Below are 21,917 nucleotides of genomic sequence, written 5' to 3'. Positions count from 1 at the left end.
CAAAGTAAATAAGCTAACTTCAAAGAGCAGGATGGAAAAAGGAATGGAAGCATTTGATGCAACTATATAGCTTTGTTTGGATTTGCAATTTGATCATGCCTCCTGATACTTATTTCTTTTACTGCAAATATTTTTAAACATTCTCTTTCTATACACTTAGAATATACTGCTCTTCAGTGTATCCTTCAGTGTTGTTCCTTTCTTCAGTCATTAGCAACCAACTAAACCTGTACTTCTGCCGTCACAAACATTGGCTTTCAGCATGCCCTTTTTCTTCCTAGTATTTAAATAACGCTCACCACTCTTCCTTCTTAACACCTTCCATGTTAGGCCTGATTGGTTTACGGCTTTTCTACAAACACTGCTTGGTCTTACACTTTTGCTCTTTCCTTTCTTTGCTATTTTTGGTTTTGTTATTGTTACAATTTATAAAGAAAATAGAGTCTGTTTCTTTGGTGGTGTTGTAATGCTCGTCATCAACTACCTCATTTTGCTTTTAGGTCTTTGGTGGTAGTTTTGACTACTAGTGTTGACATACGTAATCCAACAAGAGTGTGGAAAAAATAGGTGTTTCTTGAAAACGGACTGGCTTTAAAGGACTAATAGACTTTCTCTACAGTTTAAGCAAATGTAGTCTGAAGTTAAGTGTTTTGATATGCAGTAATTTATGAGCACTAAACATGTGCATCTCCTCTGTGTGTGCAATAAACTCCATGGTGATGGGGCAGTTGTTACACTCCCACAGTGCATTGATGTTTTTCTCCAAAGCAGTATGCTTTTGCCATGTCTAAAAGTAGGTGGGGAGGCTGTATACTTGGGAGATCTTGCTGTCCCAGCTGCTTCTACTTACATGTACTGTGAACTGTCTTTTAAACAAAAGGGGGTGGGGGTTGGGGGGTGGGGTGGGAGGAGGTGAAGAAGAAAAAGGGGGGGCGCGGAATTCGATGTTGTGTCATAGTGTGAAATGTATTTCCAAAATGTATGCGTCTTTAAATTGCTTCAAAGATTTTTTTAAAGTACAGTAGCATAAGTATCTCGTATAAACTGTAGTACTATTTGGTAGTAGTTACAGATTCTTTTAATGCTGATTTTTATTTCCCAAATTTCTGCATAGGTCTGTAACCAGTGATGAAGGATCCGTGAATGCATTCACAGGAAGGGGGTCACCTGGTAGGGGTCAAAAGACTAAAGTCTGTACCACACCTTCATCTGGTCATGCTGCATCTGTGAAGGATTCAAGCAGCAGATTGCCTGTTACAGACCCCTCTCGGCCTGGTGCCACCACCAAAATCACCACCACCTCCACCTACATATCTGCCTCTACACTTAAAGTTAACAAGAAAACCAAAGGGCTCATTGATGGCCTTACTAAGTTCTTTACACCATCACCTGATGGTCGCAGATCACGAGGTGAAATAATAGACTTTTCAAAGCACTATCGTCCAAGGAAAAAGGTCTCTCAGAAACAGTCATGCACTTCTCTTGTGTTGGCTACAGGTACCACACAAAAGCTAAAACCTCCACCTTCTTCACTTCTACCCCCAACCCCCATCTCTGGTCAGAGCCCCAGTTCGCAAAAATCCAGCACTTCCACTTCTTCTAACTCTCCTCAAAGTTCTTCCAGTCAGTCAAGCATACCCTCCTTTAGTAGCCTTCCTAATAACAGTCAGCTAAAGGGACTCTTTGATGGACTTTCTCATATCTATACCACTCAGGGACAGTCTCGAAAAAAGGGACGCCCAAGCTATGCACCACCCAAGCGTTTGCATCGTAAGCCAGAATTATCTTCCACATCAAAATCTAATAGCCATTTCTATGGAAAGAAAGAGGTTAGGAGCAGGTTTATTTCTCATGCCTGTACCTCTGGATGGGGTGTGTCTAGAGGACATGCTTTTAAAGCAATTGCTCACCTCAAGAGAACAACTTTCCTTAAAAAGCACAGGATTCTAGGCAGATTAAAGTATAAAGTGACCCCTCAGATGGGGACCCCCTCACCAGGGAAGGGGAGCTTGGCAGACGGAAGGATTAAACCTGATCAGGATGATGGTAAGCAAAGGTCAAAGCGCCAACCAAACCTGCGTCCCGTCCAAAACCAAAATTCTTATATTGTCACATAGGTCTTAGCTATTTCTCTTGTTCTTACTTCACTTTCATACAAAAGCAACAAAACTTTGACCTTTTATCTGATGCTGACTAAATCTCCAAAACGTTTTTTTTCTGACTAATACCACACCACCTTCTTATTATTTTTTGCATCTGTAGTGACACTAGGAGCCCCAGATGCCTTCATAATGTTGCTTATGGCTGTGTAGTACCGCATGAGTAGCCACTTTTCATGCTACTTCCTCGTTCTCGCCTGCCCTTTCTCTGGCAGTAGTGCTGTCATCATGATTGTGTGCTGTCAGTGCGTATAACGGTGGGCATCTCAGTTCATTTCCTTCTGCTCCATTGCTTTTTCATGAACAATTCCATCCTGCTACAGTCTCCACAACACTCAATCTGTACTGTTGTGAACTACCTTTTTTATAATTACTTTTATTTAAGAAAAAATATATTTATAATGTTTGAATGTAGAGTTAGCTTAGCATTGGTCTCCAACTTTTAAGGGCAACTTTTTTCTCTTACTTTTATTTTTACCTTGTAGAGTATACTAGAATTTATCTGGTGGCATAGTTCTAGTGATAGAATATACTCCACTTCATGAGGTTCAAAACTAATCTAGTAGAACCAGACTGTAAAGGCTTATACAGACAGACAAGCAAGTACCAAAAATAGCTCATGCAACAGCAAACTACAAAACAAGAAGGGGGGAGGTTTCATTTCTGTTACCTAGCAATCCCAAATTTAGTTAAATGGGGAGTCATAACAGCCATAGTCGCTACAATCGTATTTAGGAGTATCGCTTTGGTGTGTGTCACCTTCATATCTGTGAATAAACTTTTTGCTGGTTTTAAATAACAGATACTGAAATCAAACTAAGCATCAAACAAGAAAATACGGATGTGTTTCTGGTGGGAAGCAAGGACACCGTTACACAGGAGGATTTGGAAGTATTTAAGCAGGCTCGAGAACTTTCCCTGGAGGTAAGAATCGTGTTGCATAAACTTTTATTTCTGTAAATACAAACTCAGTTCATTTTCATATGTCTGTTCATCTTCATTTTTAATATATTCCTTTTGATGTAATGTGTCACGTTTGATGTGAATTTAATTTGGGAGACACTGTATATACAGTTACATTCTCCTAGACGGGAGACAAGGCATCACACTGGAATGGGTCAGATAAGTGACACTCGGGATAGATTTTGAAAGATATGCTTGAGTATTTTGGACACAAGACTGCCACTGATTAAGCATAGCTGACATCCTGCTCAGGACTGAGAGTATGTTGTTCTGTAAGAATGTGCCAGATGACTTTCCTCTGTGGATAAAGCAGCCACTGTGAAAAGTTAAGTCTGTCCCAGCAAATACTGTTTGGTAGGAAACAGAGTTTAGTGAGTTCATAACTTTGTTTTACCCAGTGATTTAACACACTTTGAGTTTAAATACTATACACTTTTTCTAGCAGTGAAAATATTTGTGCTGAATCTGACTAAAACTTCTTATAACAGCTGGTGTTAATTCTCCTCTTTAAGGTATGTAGTGGTGATCTAAAGCTTGCAGAGACTAAGGTTGGTGGGGTTTGTTGTTGTTGTGCCAAGGAAGCTGGACATGACAGCTGAATCTTCCTATAGCAAATCAGACTCTTACTTCTCTGTGTCTATGAAATGAGCAATGAATGTCTTTGAGAACCTGGGGCAGAAGGAAGGTGTATGTAATATTCAACTGCTGCTTTTTATAAATCTGCATCATTAATGAGTATGTCTTGTCCTCTTCTCGCTAATGGAAGTCACTCATCTTTTGTTTTCCAGGTTTAGTGTACAAGAACTGTCGTTACCTGCTATGGGTCAATGCAGTGACCTTTTTGTAGTCTTAATTCAGAGTGTGTTAACCAACAAACTCAAACCAAGTTTAAAGATTCAACTTCATTATTAGTTTGTACTTCCATTTGCTCATAGAAATGGTTCCCACGTCCTCCTTTCTTGTCTTTCATATGCAGTCCAGAAATGTTAGGTGGTAAGATTTCTAAAATCTGTGGCATGGAAATTACTGCTGCTCTTATCCCCACCTCTCCTCCTTTTCTGTATTTTGCCAGCCCTTTAGAGCCTCGTGGTCACTTCTTGATCAGCTCAACTTTCAGTCTGATAGCCGAGAGTAGCGTGTGTTAGTGTACGGTCGACTGTTACGAGGTAAATTCCGAGGACTCTAGAAGGGTTCTGCTGGTGCCTTCTCCCTCATTGTTTTGACAAAAGGACAACTCCGAGTTTGAACCAGAACTGTAGAGAAGTCCTCGCGCTACATGCTGTGGGAGAGGACTATGTCAGTCGTGCCTCTTACTTGGCTGGGCCGTGCACCGTCTAGTTGTATGTACTCACTTGCAAGCACTGCTCACCTGACTTCACGTTCAGTTGTTGGGCACCTGAAAGAAGTTTTCACTGTTTGCAAACTCTGTCCTCTGTCTGTCCAGGTTGGAAGAACTTAAGCAACTGATTTGGATGCTACAGGTTTCTCACACCTTCGCTATGTGAAATTGATGATATAAAGCTAAATTTCCTTTTACTTTTTTCTATAACTAATGTTTTGCTTTTATTGCACTTGACAGAAAATTGGGTGTAAAAACACTGGTGAAACAAGTGGGCGATACCCTTCAGTGATTGAGTTTGGAAAATATGAGATCCAGACCTGGTACTCTTCACCTTACCCACAGGAATATGCAAGGTAGCGAGTTGTCAAGTTGTCATATGTTGTTTCTTGCTTATCATTTACAACTTTTAAAAGTAAATATGCTCTTGTAACTATAAGTGAGATCAAAGATTTGTCTTGTCTTTTTTTTTTAAAACTAGTTCGAGTTAAAGATGCATTAAAAAGAGTGATTTTCCTAGTCCTGCATAACCATAATCTTGCAGCTTGTATTGGCATGGCTTGTTTGCATTGTTTTGGTTTGTTTTGGTTTTTTAAATCATTGGAACCAGGTATGCCAAACTTCTGGCCATGTAGAGCATTTAATCTTGTTTGTCATCCAGAACTTGTTAACCTCTTTTTTCTAGGGACCGGGGAGAAGTCTGAACATGCTAGATAAATGAACTCAAAGTGAGCAAGTTATGGCAACAGCGTCTCATTTCTGACCTTCTTTGCCAGGGCACACCGGGGAGTCAGGCAGAGAGCATGAACTAGTGTCCATGTTCAGCAGATCTGATTTTGCATGTGCTGAAAATAAATGTTTTATGAATCCATTGGATCGATGGCACACATGGAGATTTTCAGAACTATATGTTTATCAAGCTCTACTACTATAGCAAGCAACCAAGTTACATGGTCTGTTCCGAAATGCTTTTGCATAGCGTCATTGTAAGCTGCCTCTTCTCTCCATCCTTCTCATTCCTAGATCTTGTCATCTTCATGTGGTGGGAATGAGGGATATATCATGAATTGGTACTATGAAAATCAAGGGCTAAAAAAAGTGCAGAGCACCTTTCTATTTCCTCTTATTACTGCTGCTTTTATAGTGGTAATATAGAAACAATACTTTATTCCAGTTACTTCTTTATTCCCTCAATTTATATAATATTATGAGAGAGTTGTCCTTTTCATCAAGTAAATTAATCCCAGATAGGGTCACAATGATGGGTAATTATTAGTACGAGGCAACAGTGGGATGGCATCTGTAGGAGGCAGTGTGGTTCTTGGCTCAGAATGTAGTGGGATTACATCATGGAATAAACAGTTTAAACTACTTTTTGTGTTGTTGATAAACTTTCTTAGAATACTGGAGTAGTGTAAACCATGGCAATGATCCCAGCATGCTCCCAGGGTGTGCCAGTAGCTTCAGAGCTGATGAAGACTGCCCTCTGCTCTAAAACTTTGTAGACTAATTTCTGCAGCAGTCTTCCACTGCTTCAATAATTGAAAAATGAAGGTAAATAGCCGTAAAATTCATTGAAAGGAGCAGTTTCTGGTATGCAGAACACTTGTCAGCACCATTTTACACAGGGCATGTGGGTTACTTGTATGTGGTCTGAACCGAATCCTTCCTGGAGGGGTACAATCTGTGTGGTGGAGATGTGTGGAAGGAAGACTCTTTGCCTATACACAAGCTGTTTGGATGGGCTTCTGTGTTCAAGTGAAGTGGTTGTTTAGGTGGGGTTGTTTAGTAGGGGGTAAAATCCTACCACAGTTCGCTGTCCCACCCAAGTATTTCAAAGACAGCAGGAAAAAAAAAATCTTCTAGCCTTCCCCACGTACAAAATAAGGGAAATTAAAGGAATGAGATTCCCTGTGTTCTGCTCTGTGCCTCCTTTGTCGTCATTGTGAGAAGGGTGACATTTGAGGTGTGACTCCAGTGTGCTGACTTGGATAGAGACCCCAGCAAAAGCTTAGGGGGCATGTTGGAAAGGGGAAGGAACTGGGATCTGCCGGAGGCTGGATGACAAAACAGCTGACCATGGTTCAACTCTGTTGAATTTGGTTTATTGTGATTGGTTGAATCTGTTCTTATCTTCCTTTTCCAATGGCTGATGTGTATGTTTAATCAGTCACTCGGTGGGGTTTGGTTTGTGGGGGTTTTTTGGTTTGGGTTTTTTGGTGGTGTTTTTTTTTATTATTTTTTTTTAACTTAAGCAGCATTTACTCACGGTACCATATATTTCAATGGGGAGGGCCTTTCACATTGTGGTAACATTTTTGTTTACAGAACTTAACCAATTTTTTGTATAAAATATGTTTCTAATTTTCATACAGATTACCAAAGCTTTACCTGTGTGAATTCTGTCTTAAATACATGAAAAGTAAAAACATTTTGTTAAGGCACTCAAAGAAATGTGGCTGGTTTCATCCTCCAGCCAATGAAATCTACAGAAGAAATGACCTTTCAGTATTTGAGGTAGGTATATCAAAATCTAAATTTCTGAAAGTAACCAGTCTGTAGATATTACAGACCAGTTGTAGAACTAGTGAAAACTTCAATGTACTTAAATACTTCCTTGGAGATTATTCTTATACTGCAAACACAAGTCTATCTTCCCTGTCCTGCTCCACCCTGCCATGTTCTCTCACAACTCTTTCTTTCCTTGTACCTCATGCGTTACCCAGCCCCTTGAGATACTTGTGTAGCGTGCATCTTAGATGGGGACTGCAGCGGAAGCTCCTTGGCTGGGTTGCCTTTCACTTCTCAGCAAAAGTACCTCTTGCACCCGTTCATTTCTGGCTATTTGAGTGTCTTGTGTGTAGGGAGAATACTAATCGTAACGTAGATGCTTCCAGCAGGCAGAGCAGTTCCTTGTGTATTGTTCTAAGAATACAAATGCAGCTACAAAGTGCTTTTGCCTTCCTTTTGGGTGTTTGAGAAACTTACCCTGAAACATCCTGGTTGGGTGATGGAGGTTCAGTCCAACTTTGGCCAGAACACATGCCCTGAATTTAGAGAGTCCACAGCTGAGTTTGTGGATATGTATTCTATTATAATCTAAATTATTCTCTTGGGAGGTGAATGCTGTTAAAGTTTGGGATTTTAAGGATATCCTGGACAGTAGAATTCTGTGTTGCAGGTAGCATGCCTGCAGTTACTGAAACTGTGCATTAACCCCACATTCCTGTGTCTCAAGAATTTTTAGTGATTGCATTAACAGAAAAGACTGCCAGGGTTCCTATGGCTTCTTTTGAGGCTCTTTATCAACATCAGTGCTTAGATGTGTGTATTGATAACTTTTTAATTGTAGTTATCATAGATGGTACTTGAAACTTGTGTTTTTATATTGTATAAATGTCTGTCGTGCTTGGTCATTGCCATTATGTGTTCAAACAATGGTAGATGCAGTCTTGGAAGTCCTTACTTAAATTAGAACAAGATCTTAATATTTGGTTTGCTTGTTCGTTTTTGTGCCATTAGAAAAAATAGCTATCTGCATCAAGTCTGCTTCCTTCCTGGCTCGGGCAGTTTTTATAAAGATTGTAGATCTGCCAGCAAAAGACTTAAGTTGTAAACAGAAACAACTCTTTTCCTATCAAGAAATGACATTGTTCTAGTCAGTCCAAAATAACTTCTCTCTATTAGCAGGTGTTAAGAGCTGTGCAGCGGACGATAGGCAAATCCTGCTTTCCAGTTTATTTTCATTAGCTACTGCCAATGTGTGAATAAAAACTCCTTACAAAAATGAAGTGAAACGCAGCCCAGAGAAAGGGGGTAGGGGTGCATGGGGCATTGCCATACACACATGTGCAAAACAAGGTGCGTGTGAAAGCAGTGTCCCGACTCTGTGTCCACTGCGTTTATTCCCTTCCTCTGTTTTTGGTGCTTCAATAAGCACTTCTGTTAGGGCTTCTGAAACAAAGTGGGGTTTTTATTCCAAAGGTTAAGGTCAGTTGTTACTGTGATAACTGTAGATACTTTCAGGAATCCTGTGCACCCGTTTTCTGCTTGACAGAATGAAGGGTTTGTGGTTTCCTTCGTGCTTTTTGTTCTTGAGAGAGAAATGAGTTTGGCCTTTAAGAGTTATGTACCTTTGCCCATAGCATGACTTCGACAGATTTGAGAGAAGACACTGACATAGTTTTCTACTATGCTGTATGCAAGAAACTTCTGACAGATGCTACCATTTGAAGTTGCAGACCCTCTTTCTTTTTTATCTCCCCCCCCACCCGCATTTAAAACTGTTGAACAAACAGTGTTTGTCTGGAACCTTAAGGAAATTCTTTACATTTCCGTACAAATGTCCTTACTGAAAAAGATAGCTTCCATAATTTGGGTTTTCAGGTTTACAGCCTACCCAGTGATGATTACTTCGTGGTTCATGTTTGCATTTAATTTGCACACTTGCCAATAAGTGTGGAAAGGAATAAAACGCATCTGGACAAATGGAGTGAGTTGTATGAGAACTTAATGTATTTGATAGGTGCTCGAGTGCTGTAGGCAAGTTTATTCTGATGCCTTTACGAGTAGCTATCATCAAATGTGTTTTGGTTTTGTTTTTTTCTAATCCAGATAGTGCAACTGTGCTACCAAAGTCACCTTGAAATCCCTAAATATATCCAAAAGGTTGGGTTTTACTCAGATTTGAATCTAGGATTGTTACTAAAAACAAATTAGAGTAGAATATGGCTTCTTTTTCAGCACAGTGTGCATACTGTTTGGCTGTGTCTGAATGAAGCACAGCTAGTGACTTTATCAAAGAACATCAGTACAAGCAAACCTTTCCATTAAGAAGATTATTTCAAAAATGCAGTTGCCTTTGACTGAGCCGTCCGTTTCTGGGAGTAACTAATTGATCTAGGAAATTTGCATCTGTGTCTGGCTTTTCTGTAGCTGTCTGAGTCACAGCTTGACTCTTTACACTCATAACATACCTAGACTAATTGTAGTACTTAGCCTGAAAATTTACTTCTCTTGCTCAATAGCGTTTTAGTCTAGCATAGAAATTTTGTCTTGTCTAATTTATCTAAAACATTGCTGTGATTGATACATAATTGGCAGCTCATTCATGGGCCTCACACCTTAAGGGTTCAACATAATACACTTTATTGTTTGGGGTTTTTTTTATTGTTGTACACTGCTGCCTTCTAGCAAAGCACAGTTTAATGTAGTTTTAACTAGTACATTTTTGTTGTCTGCCAGTCATTCATTTTCATGCCAGGAATGAAGTGAAAGAGGTAAGTCTCACATCAACAATTAAAAGGTGAAGTTACTTTGTTTAATAAATCTGGATCCTTGGAGGATACTTAAATGCAAACTAATTAGTACTAACTGGAGAATTCTTATTTAACAAGAAGCTGGGGTATTTCTCTTTTGAACTTTAATGTGTTTTGGTTTTTTTCTATAATACCATCTTGTTCATGTTTCCTTCTAGGATATGATTGATTCAAGAAGTTGTTTTGTCTGAACATGTTGGTGGTGTTGGAAATAACTGCATCTGTCTTGCTTTCTAGGTTGATGGAAATGTGAGCAAAATTTATTGTCAGAATCTTTGTTTGTTAGCTAAGCTCTTTCTGGACCACAAAACCTTGTATTATGATGTTGAACCATTCCTCTTCTATGTCCTTACAAAAAATGATGAGAAAGGCTGCCATTTAGTTGGATATTTCTCTAAGGTAAAAAAAAAAGTTGGTTTTTTTTGAATGTTTGTAATTTCCCACTCTCCTTAATACTTGTGCCAACAGAGAAGAAAAACAATTCAGAAATCTTTTCTATAAATCTCAAATATAATGTGCTTTGTCCCAAATACGCATGTACTTTCTTGTCTCAGACTGATGCAAATTGAGAAGTTGTGTGTGCATTCAGTTACATGCATTGGGGTGTTCTGTTGGTTTGGTTGCAGGTTTTTTGTTTTATTTCTTTGTAGAATGTGTTGTGGTTCCAGTTGAAAATGAAATCTTTTTCCTCCTCCTACCATTTTTGCAATTGTATACCAAGTCTAACTTCTAGAAGTGCTAGGTATTTGAAATGTGGATGTGTTTCCATGGTTTTACTGCTAGCAGTTCACGCAGGTATTTGTACGTAAAGGGCCAGCTGTGTTGATCTCTTGTGTACAGTCTGAGCTAATACAGTTACTCATTGCACTGGGCCTGAGAACGCAGTGCCTAACTTCATGGTGGATGTCTTTACTGGTTGTAGTTTTGCTTTGAACTTTAAAGTTGTAGGTGACTGCTGTAGACAACAATAATACTGATGTGGACAAAAATTATCAAAAATAATGGTGAGGTATAATTAGATGCATCTGCAACAGGAAAAGCCTCCATTAGTCAATTTGTCCATAAGACACTCAGTACTTCTTGCCCCTAGTTTCATCTCCTCCCTCAGAGCATAATTCTCTTTCTTTAAGAAGGGATTCATGTGAAGATATTATTTTAAAGAAGTCTCAAAGTCATGTCAGAATACCTGCATGTTACAGTGGTCTCTTGGGGGTCCGACCAATTCTTCCAATCTTGCTGGGATTAAACTAACAGTGAAGTGCATAGGCACAATTTGCGCTGTGTCTTACGTCAGTCAGAAGTTCTTGTGGCATACAGACACGTCAACTCCGATGTAGGCAAGTATTCTGTAGTAGATTTATGTAAGGTACTGCAGGTGTTAAGGTGAGTCTCTCTCGACGCTCCTTCCTTCAGCAAGATGCGTTTTCTTTCCCTGCTTCACCCCTGTTGCTTTTGGCCAGTCTGTCGCATCTGATGATCACAAATGCTTTAGCTACCAAAACTTAAGGAAAAAACCCTTTAATCTTAAATACCACTGAAGGACTGAAGTTACTTACTGAATTGCATGTCTGTTGTCCTGCTCACTCCCCACCCCTGTTGTTTGGTTTTGGGTTTTGTTTTTGTTTGTTTTTTTTTTTAAACCTCTGTGTGTGCTCTTGCTGGCAGAAATGCTCTGGCTTTTCTTCCCTGATTAGAAATACGTTGCCAGGTACGAGATGCGAACTTCATATTAGCAGCAGTCGTATGAGTTTGGGAAGCCTGTACTGAGGGAAAAGTTCGCCATGCCATGGAAACTAAGAAACCTTGTAAAATATGACATAGGTATCTGCTCTCACAGCCGCATAGATGTTTGGAAACGAGAACATATGGGCATGTGATCCTGTCAGTGTCATCACTGGTCTGGTGTCGTCTTATGTGTGGAGACTGAAGCGATAGGTGATGTCTTAAACTCTCCGTGTGCTTGCCACAGCATCTTGTCAGTTATGCTGACCTGGATATTTCTGGCTGATTTATTTGGTCTCCCTCAAACCTACCTAGTGCTGATTTTGTGGGGTTTGGTTGTGTGTGTAATCTTTTAAAGGTCACAAGGGTTCAAGGCTCTTTCTTTTTATCAATAAACCTGAAAGAACCTATAACCTTATATTGTTAGAACAGCTTCTTATTTTAGATTCTTCCTTCTGTTGTCTTAAACAATCAGTGTAATGTTTGCCTCCGTTGCCTGTATGTTATATGACTTTGTTCTGTCTGAACGAGCTCTGGCTTCTGAGCATTCTGCCTTAAATTGGGATCAGGTGAGAAGCATTAACTTTGAAAAAGTCAGTATGCTTCAAGTAAGGCTTCTTAGTTCTACGGGTGTGGGGTTCCTCCCCTCCACTCTGACCCCTGTGTTCATTCAGAGAGAAAAGAAAATAAAGATGGAAACCTGCAGGCACTCAATGTAGCAACTGCACAAAATACAACTTCACCATGTGTTTGGATGTTATGTTCTACTTTTACATCCTTGACAGTATGGTCAGTGAACTGTGAAAAAACTTCCCTCTTCCTCCTATCCTCCTCCTTACAGCACTTAAACTTCATTACGCTGTTTAGACCATATATTCAATTTTAAGATGCTGAGTAGTGAACTAATACAAATATTTTGAATGGTATGTTTGATACTTCCTTCTTATAATTAAATATTAACGTGGAATTATTTGACTTTGGTACTGACCCCATGCATCTGTTCACCTTACTGGGATAGTTTACAAGGACAGTGGCAGGTGCAGGCAATTGCCCACTTCAGCAGTGCTTTGACATACTTGATCTGTTTCTCCTTCCCACAGGAAAAGCTTTGCCAGCAGAAGTACAATGTCTCCTGCATAATGATCATGCCCCAGTACCAAAGGCAAGGATTTGGAAGGTTTCTCATTGATTTCAGTAAGTGAAGTGTTTTATTTACACTTGTGATCCAGGGAGCTGATGGCTGCTGTAAGAAATTGTAACATATGAAACTTTATTTAACTTGCTTTGTTGTTTTTATCAATAGATAATGGGATTTCTGTTTATATTTACATAGGATAGAAAAGCTCCCTGAAGTGAAAAACTTACCACTGCTCTGTTATTGTACTCGAGGAAATTGAGAATGAATCTCTCAGCAGTAATATTAGCTCACAAAGCTATTACGCTGAATGAATTGTCTAAATAACTTTCCATTTTGCCTTGCTCATCAGTATAAGAAGAGGCAATTATTTGTGATTAAAGCTAAGAGGGTGTTAGTCCAAGGCATTCTCTACATTCTAGTATTTCTAACTTACATCTTCTTTTAGCTGAAGAACTGTTTTAGCTGAAGAACTGCTACATAGGAGCGTGTTTTGGTTTTTGTCTTAAAGTTTATCACTTCCTTAGTGGAAATCACTACCAAAAAAAAACCGTAGGTGCTCGTGGCTGTAGATGTACTTGCTGCTCTGTTTTGCTGAGTTGTCTGGCCTGTTAGAAAGCTTCAGGAACGCTTGTTTAAATATAGATTTGTTATTCCCCAAATCTTTAAGCTGCAATGAAACTCCAAACATAATGGTCTGAAAAAGCTTCTGAGCAAGTGTCCTCGGTACTACTGAATCTAACCCTCTACTGTAATTTAGAGGGAGGATGATGAGGAATTCGTGTAGTGTATATGGTTAGTTTTCATTATTACTTATGTTTTTGAAGGCACTGTAGAATTACATGACAATAGAGATAGTGAAGATAATAGGATTCTTGCCCTGAAGGTGTATGCAAGGACATAAAAATGCAAATACAAATACATTGCAGTATAACAGCAGGACAAAGACAATAATTTGTAATGGTAGTTTTCACGTTCTGTGTCTCGTAGTGTTCTACCCAGCATGACTACACTAGAGAGTTCACAAAGATACTTAGTCTGTCTCATCGCTGTATGGCTTTATAAACAGTCTGCACTATACCCCTGTGAGTTAGGTGAGGATGGTTCTGGACCACTTAATCCGCCATTGAAATGTAGCCATCACTGGAGCGGAACACAACAGCTGTTCCGTTGTGCCTCCTGCAACCTTTTAGGAAAGGAAATGGGAAGTACTGCATATTCCTGGAGCTGCAGAGTGAACTTTAAGCTTGCTTAGGTAGAAATTGGCCCTATTTTAGGTTTAGGATCTCTTCTTGCAAAAGGGGATGGGGAGCTCTTACTGAGCACAACTGGTAAGTACTTCTAGGCTTTTTCTTTGGTTTTTACTCTGTGATGTCTTTCAAAAAAAAGCAATCTCAACAAACATTATTCTGGTTGAGTTTGAAGTAGTTACATCTACGCAGCTGATGGCACAGCTATGAAACCTGTGGATTCCACATAAGGGCTGGCTGTGGATATGCTGCGTGTCTCTGGGTCTGTTACGATGCCGTGTGCTACTTCATCTGGAAGAATCAGGAGGGTGTTCTGTGCCTCTTATCCTCTGGCAAAGTCTGGAAGCACGTTGGGTTGTTTGAATCATTAGGAATTCTGTGATGACTTGCAATGTGACTTAATGGTGTCCTTAGCTTGAAGCTTATCTGGTGCTCTTCACAGGTGTAGGCTGCAGCTGTGTACATGCTGGGCATAGTCCAGAGACTAGCTTTAGTTTCTGCTGTAGCTGACAGACTGCTCCCTTTGTGAGCACATGGTCAGTCTTTTGGTACCTTTCCGCAGTGTTTTCCCTTTGTTTCAGGACAGAGGTTCCTGTTACTAGCCAGGACTTGGACTGTCTCGGTTTCCAACAGAATGAACCACCAAGAGGTGATTGAGAGAGTCTGGCTCTGTAGCGAGAGTGAGGTGCAAACCAAGTGAAAGGTAGCGAGAGAACTGCTTGTGGCTGGTTTTCACTGGGTTTAGAAAGGAAAGTGAAGCTTTAAGGCTTGTCTTCCTAGAGTGTATTTATATCCTTTTGCAGGATGGAGGCTGAATGCCGTTAAATGGGGCAGCCATAGCCTCACCTGGATTAGAGAGTCTAAAATCTGTCCTCACACAAAAACCCCTCCAAATCAATTATTTACTTTTTTCCTTGGAATGCTATTTGTGTTTCTACCTCCTCTATTGTAGTTGACTGACTACCATCATCTTTGTACTTTCACCCTTTCCGTTCACTTGTGGTCTCCTGAGAATAAGTTGCTCCCACTGGCCTGAGAAGAAGGCATATAGCAAAACCCCATTATTATTCCAGACTTGAACAGGGCAAGTTTTAAATAGTTTAAAACATTTTTCTGCTGGTAACATTATCTAGATTGTCGTGTTCTTGTAAAGTTACTGGAAGATAACTTTTATGCTCTGAATGTTAAGCCTTCATTTGTCATGGGGGTAACGCGTCTAACCTGCTCTATTTTGAATTCTGTGAAGCAGTCACTGGTACTGGTCGCTGTTATAACAGTAACCAGAATGGTTTTTAGACTAAAACAATAAAAACGTAACTGAGCAAGTAATTTTCAGAAAATGGTAGTTACAAACCCCAAAAGTGAAGGTCTCAAGAACTGTGTGCAAGCAGTCGACTGCTCACATTACTTTGTATATATCTGGACACTTGACAGTTAGGCTGGAAAGATTGCAGCCCAATTTCTGCTCTGTCAGCAGTCTGGGGAAAACAGTCTGTGGTGCAGACTGCTTCTTGTTTGGTAAGTGAAATGCATTTGTTTGTTCAGATTGTGATGCATTCTTTTGTCTTGAACTCATTTAATCCTTACAGAAGAGTATGTGGTCATCCTGTAACTTGCAAGGGAAAACAAATTATTTTGCTGAAAGAAAAACAGGTTATTTGTTGTCTGACCATTGTTTTGTTTTGTTGTGGTTTTTTTTATTTTAAAACTTTGCTAACTACATGTAAAGTTATCAGTGTCTATATGAAATACAGCTAATACTGTTATTTCTTACTCTGTAGACACCAACACAAAGCTTTGTAAGGTCTCTGTCTCTTCAGGAATCTATAATCTCACATGTGGAAAAAAAGTTGTGGGTTTTTTAATGATTATTTTGAGGAAGAATAACTTCTGTGAGAAGGAAGTGTGCTGTAAAGTGCTTGAGTTCTCTACCTTGATCGTCTTCAGCAAAAATTTCATATGTAGTTTTTTGTATGTCACTGGTTATTTAAATAGAAATGTCTTTAAAAAGAAAACTTGCATCTCTCTTCTGGTTTTTAAAGACCGGTAAGACTGTTTTTTTGGTAGGAAAGTTACGGGTTTTGCCTGTGATTGGAACTTGATGGGCTTTTAGAAATGGAAAAAAGTTGAATTCTAAATATTTATCAAGTGGTGAAGCTGTTGATTTGTAAAATTGCAGGCTTGATACTGCTTCATTTTGCTTAACTCACTTTACTGTTAAGATAAAATCAGTTTAACCTGTTTTGTTGTCTAGAAGCATGTCATGCTGAAGACAAAATGGTTTACATTAAGTCTTCATTTGTTTACACTGAGTATGCCTTATTAAACATCATTTTATAACAGTCTGGTTTGTTTTGGTTTTTTTTCTTCACATAGGGAACCTAATTTTTTCTTGGATTGTATCTAAATGTGCAAAAGCAGTTCCTGAAAATGAATAAGGGTCTTAATTTGCTTGTTATAGTCACACTTTCCTCCCTTTTACAGGACTGATAACTGTTGCCAAACTTCCTGGGTTTGGGCTTTTTGTTTTGTTCTCATTTCCGTGTTCTTGCGGTCCGTGAGGTTGACTGGATTGAGATTGCAGGATTGTACCTGACGGAGGATAATTGACTTCTGCACCAATCTTTCATATTTGCTGGAAATTAAATTTTGGGCAAGTAGAGTCCAGTTTAAGTTGATCCAGAAATAAAGCAGAGAGCAGGCTTTTATTGTATAAGATCCCATTCTGGGTTTGTTTCAGTTCACGTCTGTATGAGTCCGTTTGTGGGGATACGCAGCTGTCGTTCCTGTCATGGGGACTCTATATACTTGGCATTTGGGCAAGTCTTTATACGTCCTCTGTCAATTCAGCCTGCGTTGCTGTTGTGGTTTTGACACTGCAAGCACTGAAGCTACAGCGTTGTAGCTGCTCCTCTCTGTGAAATCCCCTTTCTTTTATAAACCGTAGCAGCTTCTCTATGCAAGAAGCTTTTCTTTACTGTCTTGATTTGAGCTCTCACAAAGCCTAGAATCTTAATATGCTTTCTGTTTCTATTCATTAAGCCGCAGTGCCAAGAAATACTAGTGTTTCTTTATTTGGCATATCTAACACAGAATTCAGCGTTACTAGAATGGAATACTGCAGTGTTTCATATTTGTTTTCTGTGAGTTTAAAGCAGTCTTTTGATTCACACTTCCGCACAAAGCCCATCTCATCACAGTCCCGTATTTCTGTTTACTGGATTGCAGATTCCATGGTGGAGGCCCAGCAGAAGTGGGGAGAAGATGCATGTGACTATATTAGGGTAAACCTTTCCAACCGTGCTGGCTAGCGTGTTGATGGTTCATTTACATCACAATAAACTGGGATCAATGCTGAGGAGCAAAGTCCTTGATAGTCTTCTGTTCTTTATCTTGAGAGTTTCTGGTCCAACTGGTGGTAGCAATTTCTTCTTCCCCTTCAGAATTCCTTCTTTTCAGTTGCTTTATCTGTTCATTGTAAAATGATTTTTCTTGCCTGAGAGAGGAAACCTATTTTAACGATGCTGGGATTCTGTTTGGGCTACATATGTTCTTTGTTTTGCTTTGCGTGTGTGGGGTTTTTTAGTTTCACTTGCCTGTATGTTCGGGAAAGTTCGTTCTGACTTTCTGACCTCTGACCTTTTGTATCGTTTTTTGCATGCAACTTTTAATGGCTTATTTTGCCATTAGCTTGAACTAACCCGATTCTCTTCTGGTATGTGTAGCTCGGTTTTTTTTGTGAGGAGACCATGATAGGGAAAGGCAATTTAAGCCTGGCAGTGGAAGAAACAAACAGAATTTATATACTTGAGGAGTTGTAGTGTGGTGTAGGAAAAGTGTCCTTGTTTGCTCATTTCCCCAAATCTGATACCTGTTTCTTGGTAAGGTATTTTCTTCTTGTTCCATTCACACGGGTGAGTAAATCTTCAAGTCCTGATTTGCAGAAGCAGCAGAGTACCAGCAGCAGCAGCACTTCTGCAGCAGCTCATATATAACACCAGGGAAGGCAAGTTTCCAAGGGATGAGAGGAACAAAAAACTGGCTTTAACGGTTTATTTTCTCTTTACTTGTAATGGAAAGTTGTGTGTCTCCTCCTAAATACTTCTAATAAGTAAGCATCAGAGCAATTGATAAAGGCGGTCATTGCCATTACTGATAAATTGGTAACAGAGAGAGACCCACCTTTATGCTCAAAGTTGGTTAGGTTAGTGGCAGCATTCATTAGCCTATGCTGCTTCTCAATAGGAAATGGCTCAGCAAAGGCCTGTGAACAAGATTTGGTGGAGTGGAGTGTTCATTTGCCGTTTACTGCTTTGAAGAACTTGACTGAAGATCTGGAACTACAGTCTGTTTCTTTGATCTCAGTTGTAGTCTTGTCTTCTCCACTGCAGATTCCTACAATCACTTGTCTGCATGCAACTGTTTAGGGTCTTTTGTGTGCAAAAGCTGAATCAGTGAGGTACTCTGGGCTAAAAGCAGGTAGGGAGTAAGGACAGATGTCCTCAAAGGTATTTATTAGAGCCAGATCACATAATAATCCTGTAGGCACTTTCATTGAGAAGTAAGGGATGGTGCTGGAGCAGTGAGTATGCAAAAAAGGATGAGTATCTTTGTAAAGTGCATTCTTGAATTCTTTCCAGTTTGCACTTCTTTCAGAAGATCTGCATCTCTCTCTGCAAATGTGGAAGTCCTTAATTGCTTAGGGCTCACTCATGCAGAAATGGTAAGAATTGTGGATTGAGTCCAGGGAATTATTTAGGTGCAAAAGCTGTCCCACAAGCATGGACACCCAACGTAGACCTGTATTGACAGTGGGTTTATTTCTTACTGCCAGCAGTTTTGAGACATTTTTGAAACGAGCTGAGAAAACAGCATGGCATGAAACCTAGGATAGTCTTCAGGCACAGTTCAGGTCATTATGAAGAGTATGAGATTTTCTTCCTTCAGTGCAATTTTGTTTTTCCTACAGGTTTGGTAAAATCAAATTTTCTGTGAAAGGGAAGAGGTGTGGTTTCTGGTAAATTTGAAGAAAAACATTAATTTCATTCAGGAATAAAACTGCTTATTTCTGACTATTGTCAATTCAAACAGCATTTTCTCTTCTAGGATCAGCCAGTGATTTCAGACTTCCTCATGGCTCCAATACTTCAAAAGCTCTGTCTTCTGATACAAGCGAAAGGTTATTCTTGATTGAAAATAAGAACTTCTTCTAGACAATTTTGGGCCTGGTTTTCTCCCTTATGCCCATTACTACATCTTGGGTTTTTGCAGTGTCTTTAGAAAGAGTCAGGGTTGAGCTTTCCATGGAGATGTTGCTGTGCCAAAAGATTTATTTCATAACTCCCTTATCTCTGGTTCCTGCTATAGTGTTTCTAGGCCTGCTGCTGTAGCAGCAAATTAGGTTACTCCTCTGTGGAAACCTGAGAAGCAATGACTTCTTGTGAAGCACCGAGTTTGTGCAGTCGTGCAAAAAAATCAAGTTGAACAAATTGAAACTATTAATGGACTAACATGTGGCCTGTCATTTAAGGGCACCATATGGCTGATGGATGATACTAGCATTTGAGAAAATGTTATCCCTGTTTTGAAGATGAGTAACTTTTTAAAAATACAGTAAAGATGTTGGAATTAAGTGGTGGAATAGGGTAAAAATGCTGCCTGAGGTTTTTACAGCGGCTCTGAGAAAGTACGATGCCAGTAAAGGAAGAACCTTGGAAAAGGTGACATTTTCTTCACTTAAGGGCTTTCAGTTTTTGGTAGGAAGCTGGAATGAGGCAAATGTTGGACTAGATGATCCCTGAGGTCCCTTCCAACCTGTGATTCTGTGAAATGAGCAAAGGCATTAGAGTATAAAAATGGTGGTGTTTCTTCTTTTAAGATCATGTGAACACAGAAATAATGACAGACTATTAACAGAAGCACTAAAAGGGCAAAAGAGGGCAAAAGTATTAAAAAGATGTGTAGTTCTCTTCTTCATTGTGATGAATTAATGCAATTTCTTTGCTGTGTAGCCTTAGCTTGTGTTAAGTAGCTACATAAACTTGCCTCGTAACAGGTTGAGGGAGTGTAACTGATCTAAAATTCTGTTCAGCTGGAAGCAAGACAGACCTTGAACTGAGACGACTTGTGTTCTTTATGCTGATGCATAAATTAACTTCTGGAAAACAGAGCAGACTGGAAAAAAAAGTTAATGGTGAATGCTGTAATGGAGCAAATCTGTTCGGAGAGATCGGGGGAAGCGTGTTCACATGTATGTCGTGTAAGTTCTGGTGTGCTTATGGAACTGCTGGGAGCCACTTCTGATACCTGCCGGCTGCTGTAGAGCTAGACCCAAGTTGGCAGTGGGCTGGAAGTGGTTGGATCTGCTTCTTTGGTGTGTGTTTATACAGAATTGATAGTCTAAGTCCCTTAATCTGGTCATGGCAGATGATGCATTGGCCAGAAAGTAGTATTTTGGAAAAACTACTTCAAGAAATGAGAAGGAATATTTTGTTACTGTGTAATTACTTTAATCAAATATGGCTATGAAGTAGAAATAAGATTGGAAAAAAGAGGGTGGCTGTGGAATGTTGAACTCTTTCTGTAAACACCCTTACACTGTTGTTTTCCGAAGTCTGGCGTTAAGATGTTTTACAGTTTGCTGTAACAAGTACTGAAATACAGCAGAGATACGATCTAGGGATAAAGACACTTCAAAACAAAAAAAAAAAGCCAAGTTGCTTACAGTTATACTTTGTTTTGCTCTGTAAACAGAATTGAGATGGGGATAAAGTGGGACCGTATCTTCTTTTAAGATGAGATTTATTTTAACCAAGAGCATGTCAGCGTTGCCTTTCTCACGTTACAACCCCGAAAGAACTGTTTTGCTATTGGTGAGGGTGTGGCAAACAACAGAGGGTGAGAATGACAGGCTGAAGGTAGAGAGGAACAGGATTTTTTAAATGGGCTTTATTGGAAAACTGGATTCTGAAACTATGTTTACAAAGTCAACGCCACAGATTTCAGGATCTGTATAAAACAGGCCTGTGTCATTTACTACCTGTGGTGGCCCATATTGAATCATTTGAGGTTTTTTTACTGCTGATTGACTTAATCGTGTACCCCAATACAGAACACTGTGCTAGTCTTCTGGTCACTTTTGTTGGTGTGTTTACAGATGTATTGTGTCCAAATGAAGGGTTGAATTACCTGCCTTTTTTCTTCTTTCTCTTTGAGAGGGAGTTGCAAGTGTCTGTCTCTGGGAGCTGTGAATTTGTGAGGGAGCCTGAATGCTGCTGCTTATTCTATGTTCTTTTCTTGATGATTGATTATGTTGCTGACCTGAAGGCATGGGTTTGGCCTCTCCTAAGTAACTAATAAGGAACATTCTGTCAAGCTGAGATTTAGATGAGGGGGGAATAAAGATGGATTTTGAATCAAGCTTTGTTGACTTAAGATTATTCCAAGAAAATCAGCCTCTTGGGATTTCTTGGCAATGCTTTTATATAGCTTCAAGACACTGTGCATTTATCAGAACTGCAAAAGAAATCAGGCATGTCACTTCAGATAGAGAAGCTAGGACTGTTTTAACTGAAGAGCATCTTTATTTCAGATAGCATTGAAAACAGCTAAAAGGCAAGGCCAAACATGGTAACAATGAAAACAAATGTTTGTTGGACAAAGCTGTCTTTATAGGGCATTAATGAACAGGAGAAGCCATCTGCTGAAGACTAGTGGCTGAAAACAGATTTTAATTAAGTAGTGCATCTTTAATGATGAGGAATTTCTACTTTTGACTGCAGAGCGTAGTTCTGTTGCAGCAAGTCAGCGGACAACGTGAGTATCTTGTAGCCTATCGCCCTGTTGTTGAGGCACAGTGAGACATCTCACCACAATGAGAGAAACTTGTGGCTTGCTTAATGGATGTCTTGTAAAGAATTTTTTTTCTTGTTTACTGCTGTAACAGTAGATACTTAGCAGACTGCCATGTCTTGGGCTTAGCTTTTTGTAGTGTGCTGTAATAGATGGATTTTTATGTTCAGTGGCTTGTAG

The 21,917-nt window shown here is 39.6% G+C and overlaps 1 protein-coding gene across 7 annotated transcripts in view; it reads left to right on the top strand.

Moving 5' to 3' along the window:
• The window catches only part of KAT6B (lysine acetyltransferase 6B), a 117,369-nt gene that overhangs the window by 71,482 nt on the left and 23,970 nt on the right, over positions 1 to 21,917 (top strand). For 5 of the 7 annotated variants that reach the window (XM_064464950.1, XM_064464947.1, XM_064464949.1 and 2 more), the window contains exons 7-12: positions 1,115 to 2,046; positions 2,962 to 3,083; positions 4,702 to 4,817; positions 6,837 to 6,978; positions 10,017 to 10,178; positions 12,602 to 12,695. In XM_064464950.1, coding sequence (XP_064321020.1) covers positions 1,115 to 2,046; positions 2,962 to 3,083; positions 4,702 to 4,817; positions 6,837 to 6,978; positions 10,017 to 10,178; positions 12,602 to 12,695 — 1,568 coding nt within the window. The remainder of the gene's footprint in view (positions 1 to 1,114; positions 2,047 to 2,961; positions 3,084 to 4,701; positions 4,818 to 6,836; positions 6,979 to 10,016; positions 10,179 to 12,601; positions 12,696 to 21,917) is intronic. The other 2 variants (XM_064464953.1, XM_064464954.1) reach the window with 2 other exon arrangements.

This window comes from Phalacrocorax carbo, chromosome 13, assembly GCF_963921805.1.
Source record: "Phalacrocorax carbo chromosome 13, bPhaCar2.1, whole genome shotgun sequence".
In the NCBI taxonomy this organism is placed as follows: Eukaryota; Metazoa; Chordata; class Aves; order Suliformes; family Phalacrocoracidae; genus Phalacrocorax; species Phalacrocorax carbo.
Note: the sequence above shows the minus strand (reverse complement) of the source record. Positions and strands in the feature narration are given on the sequence as shown.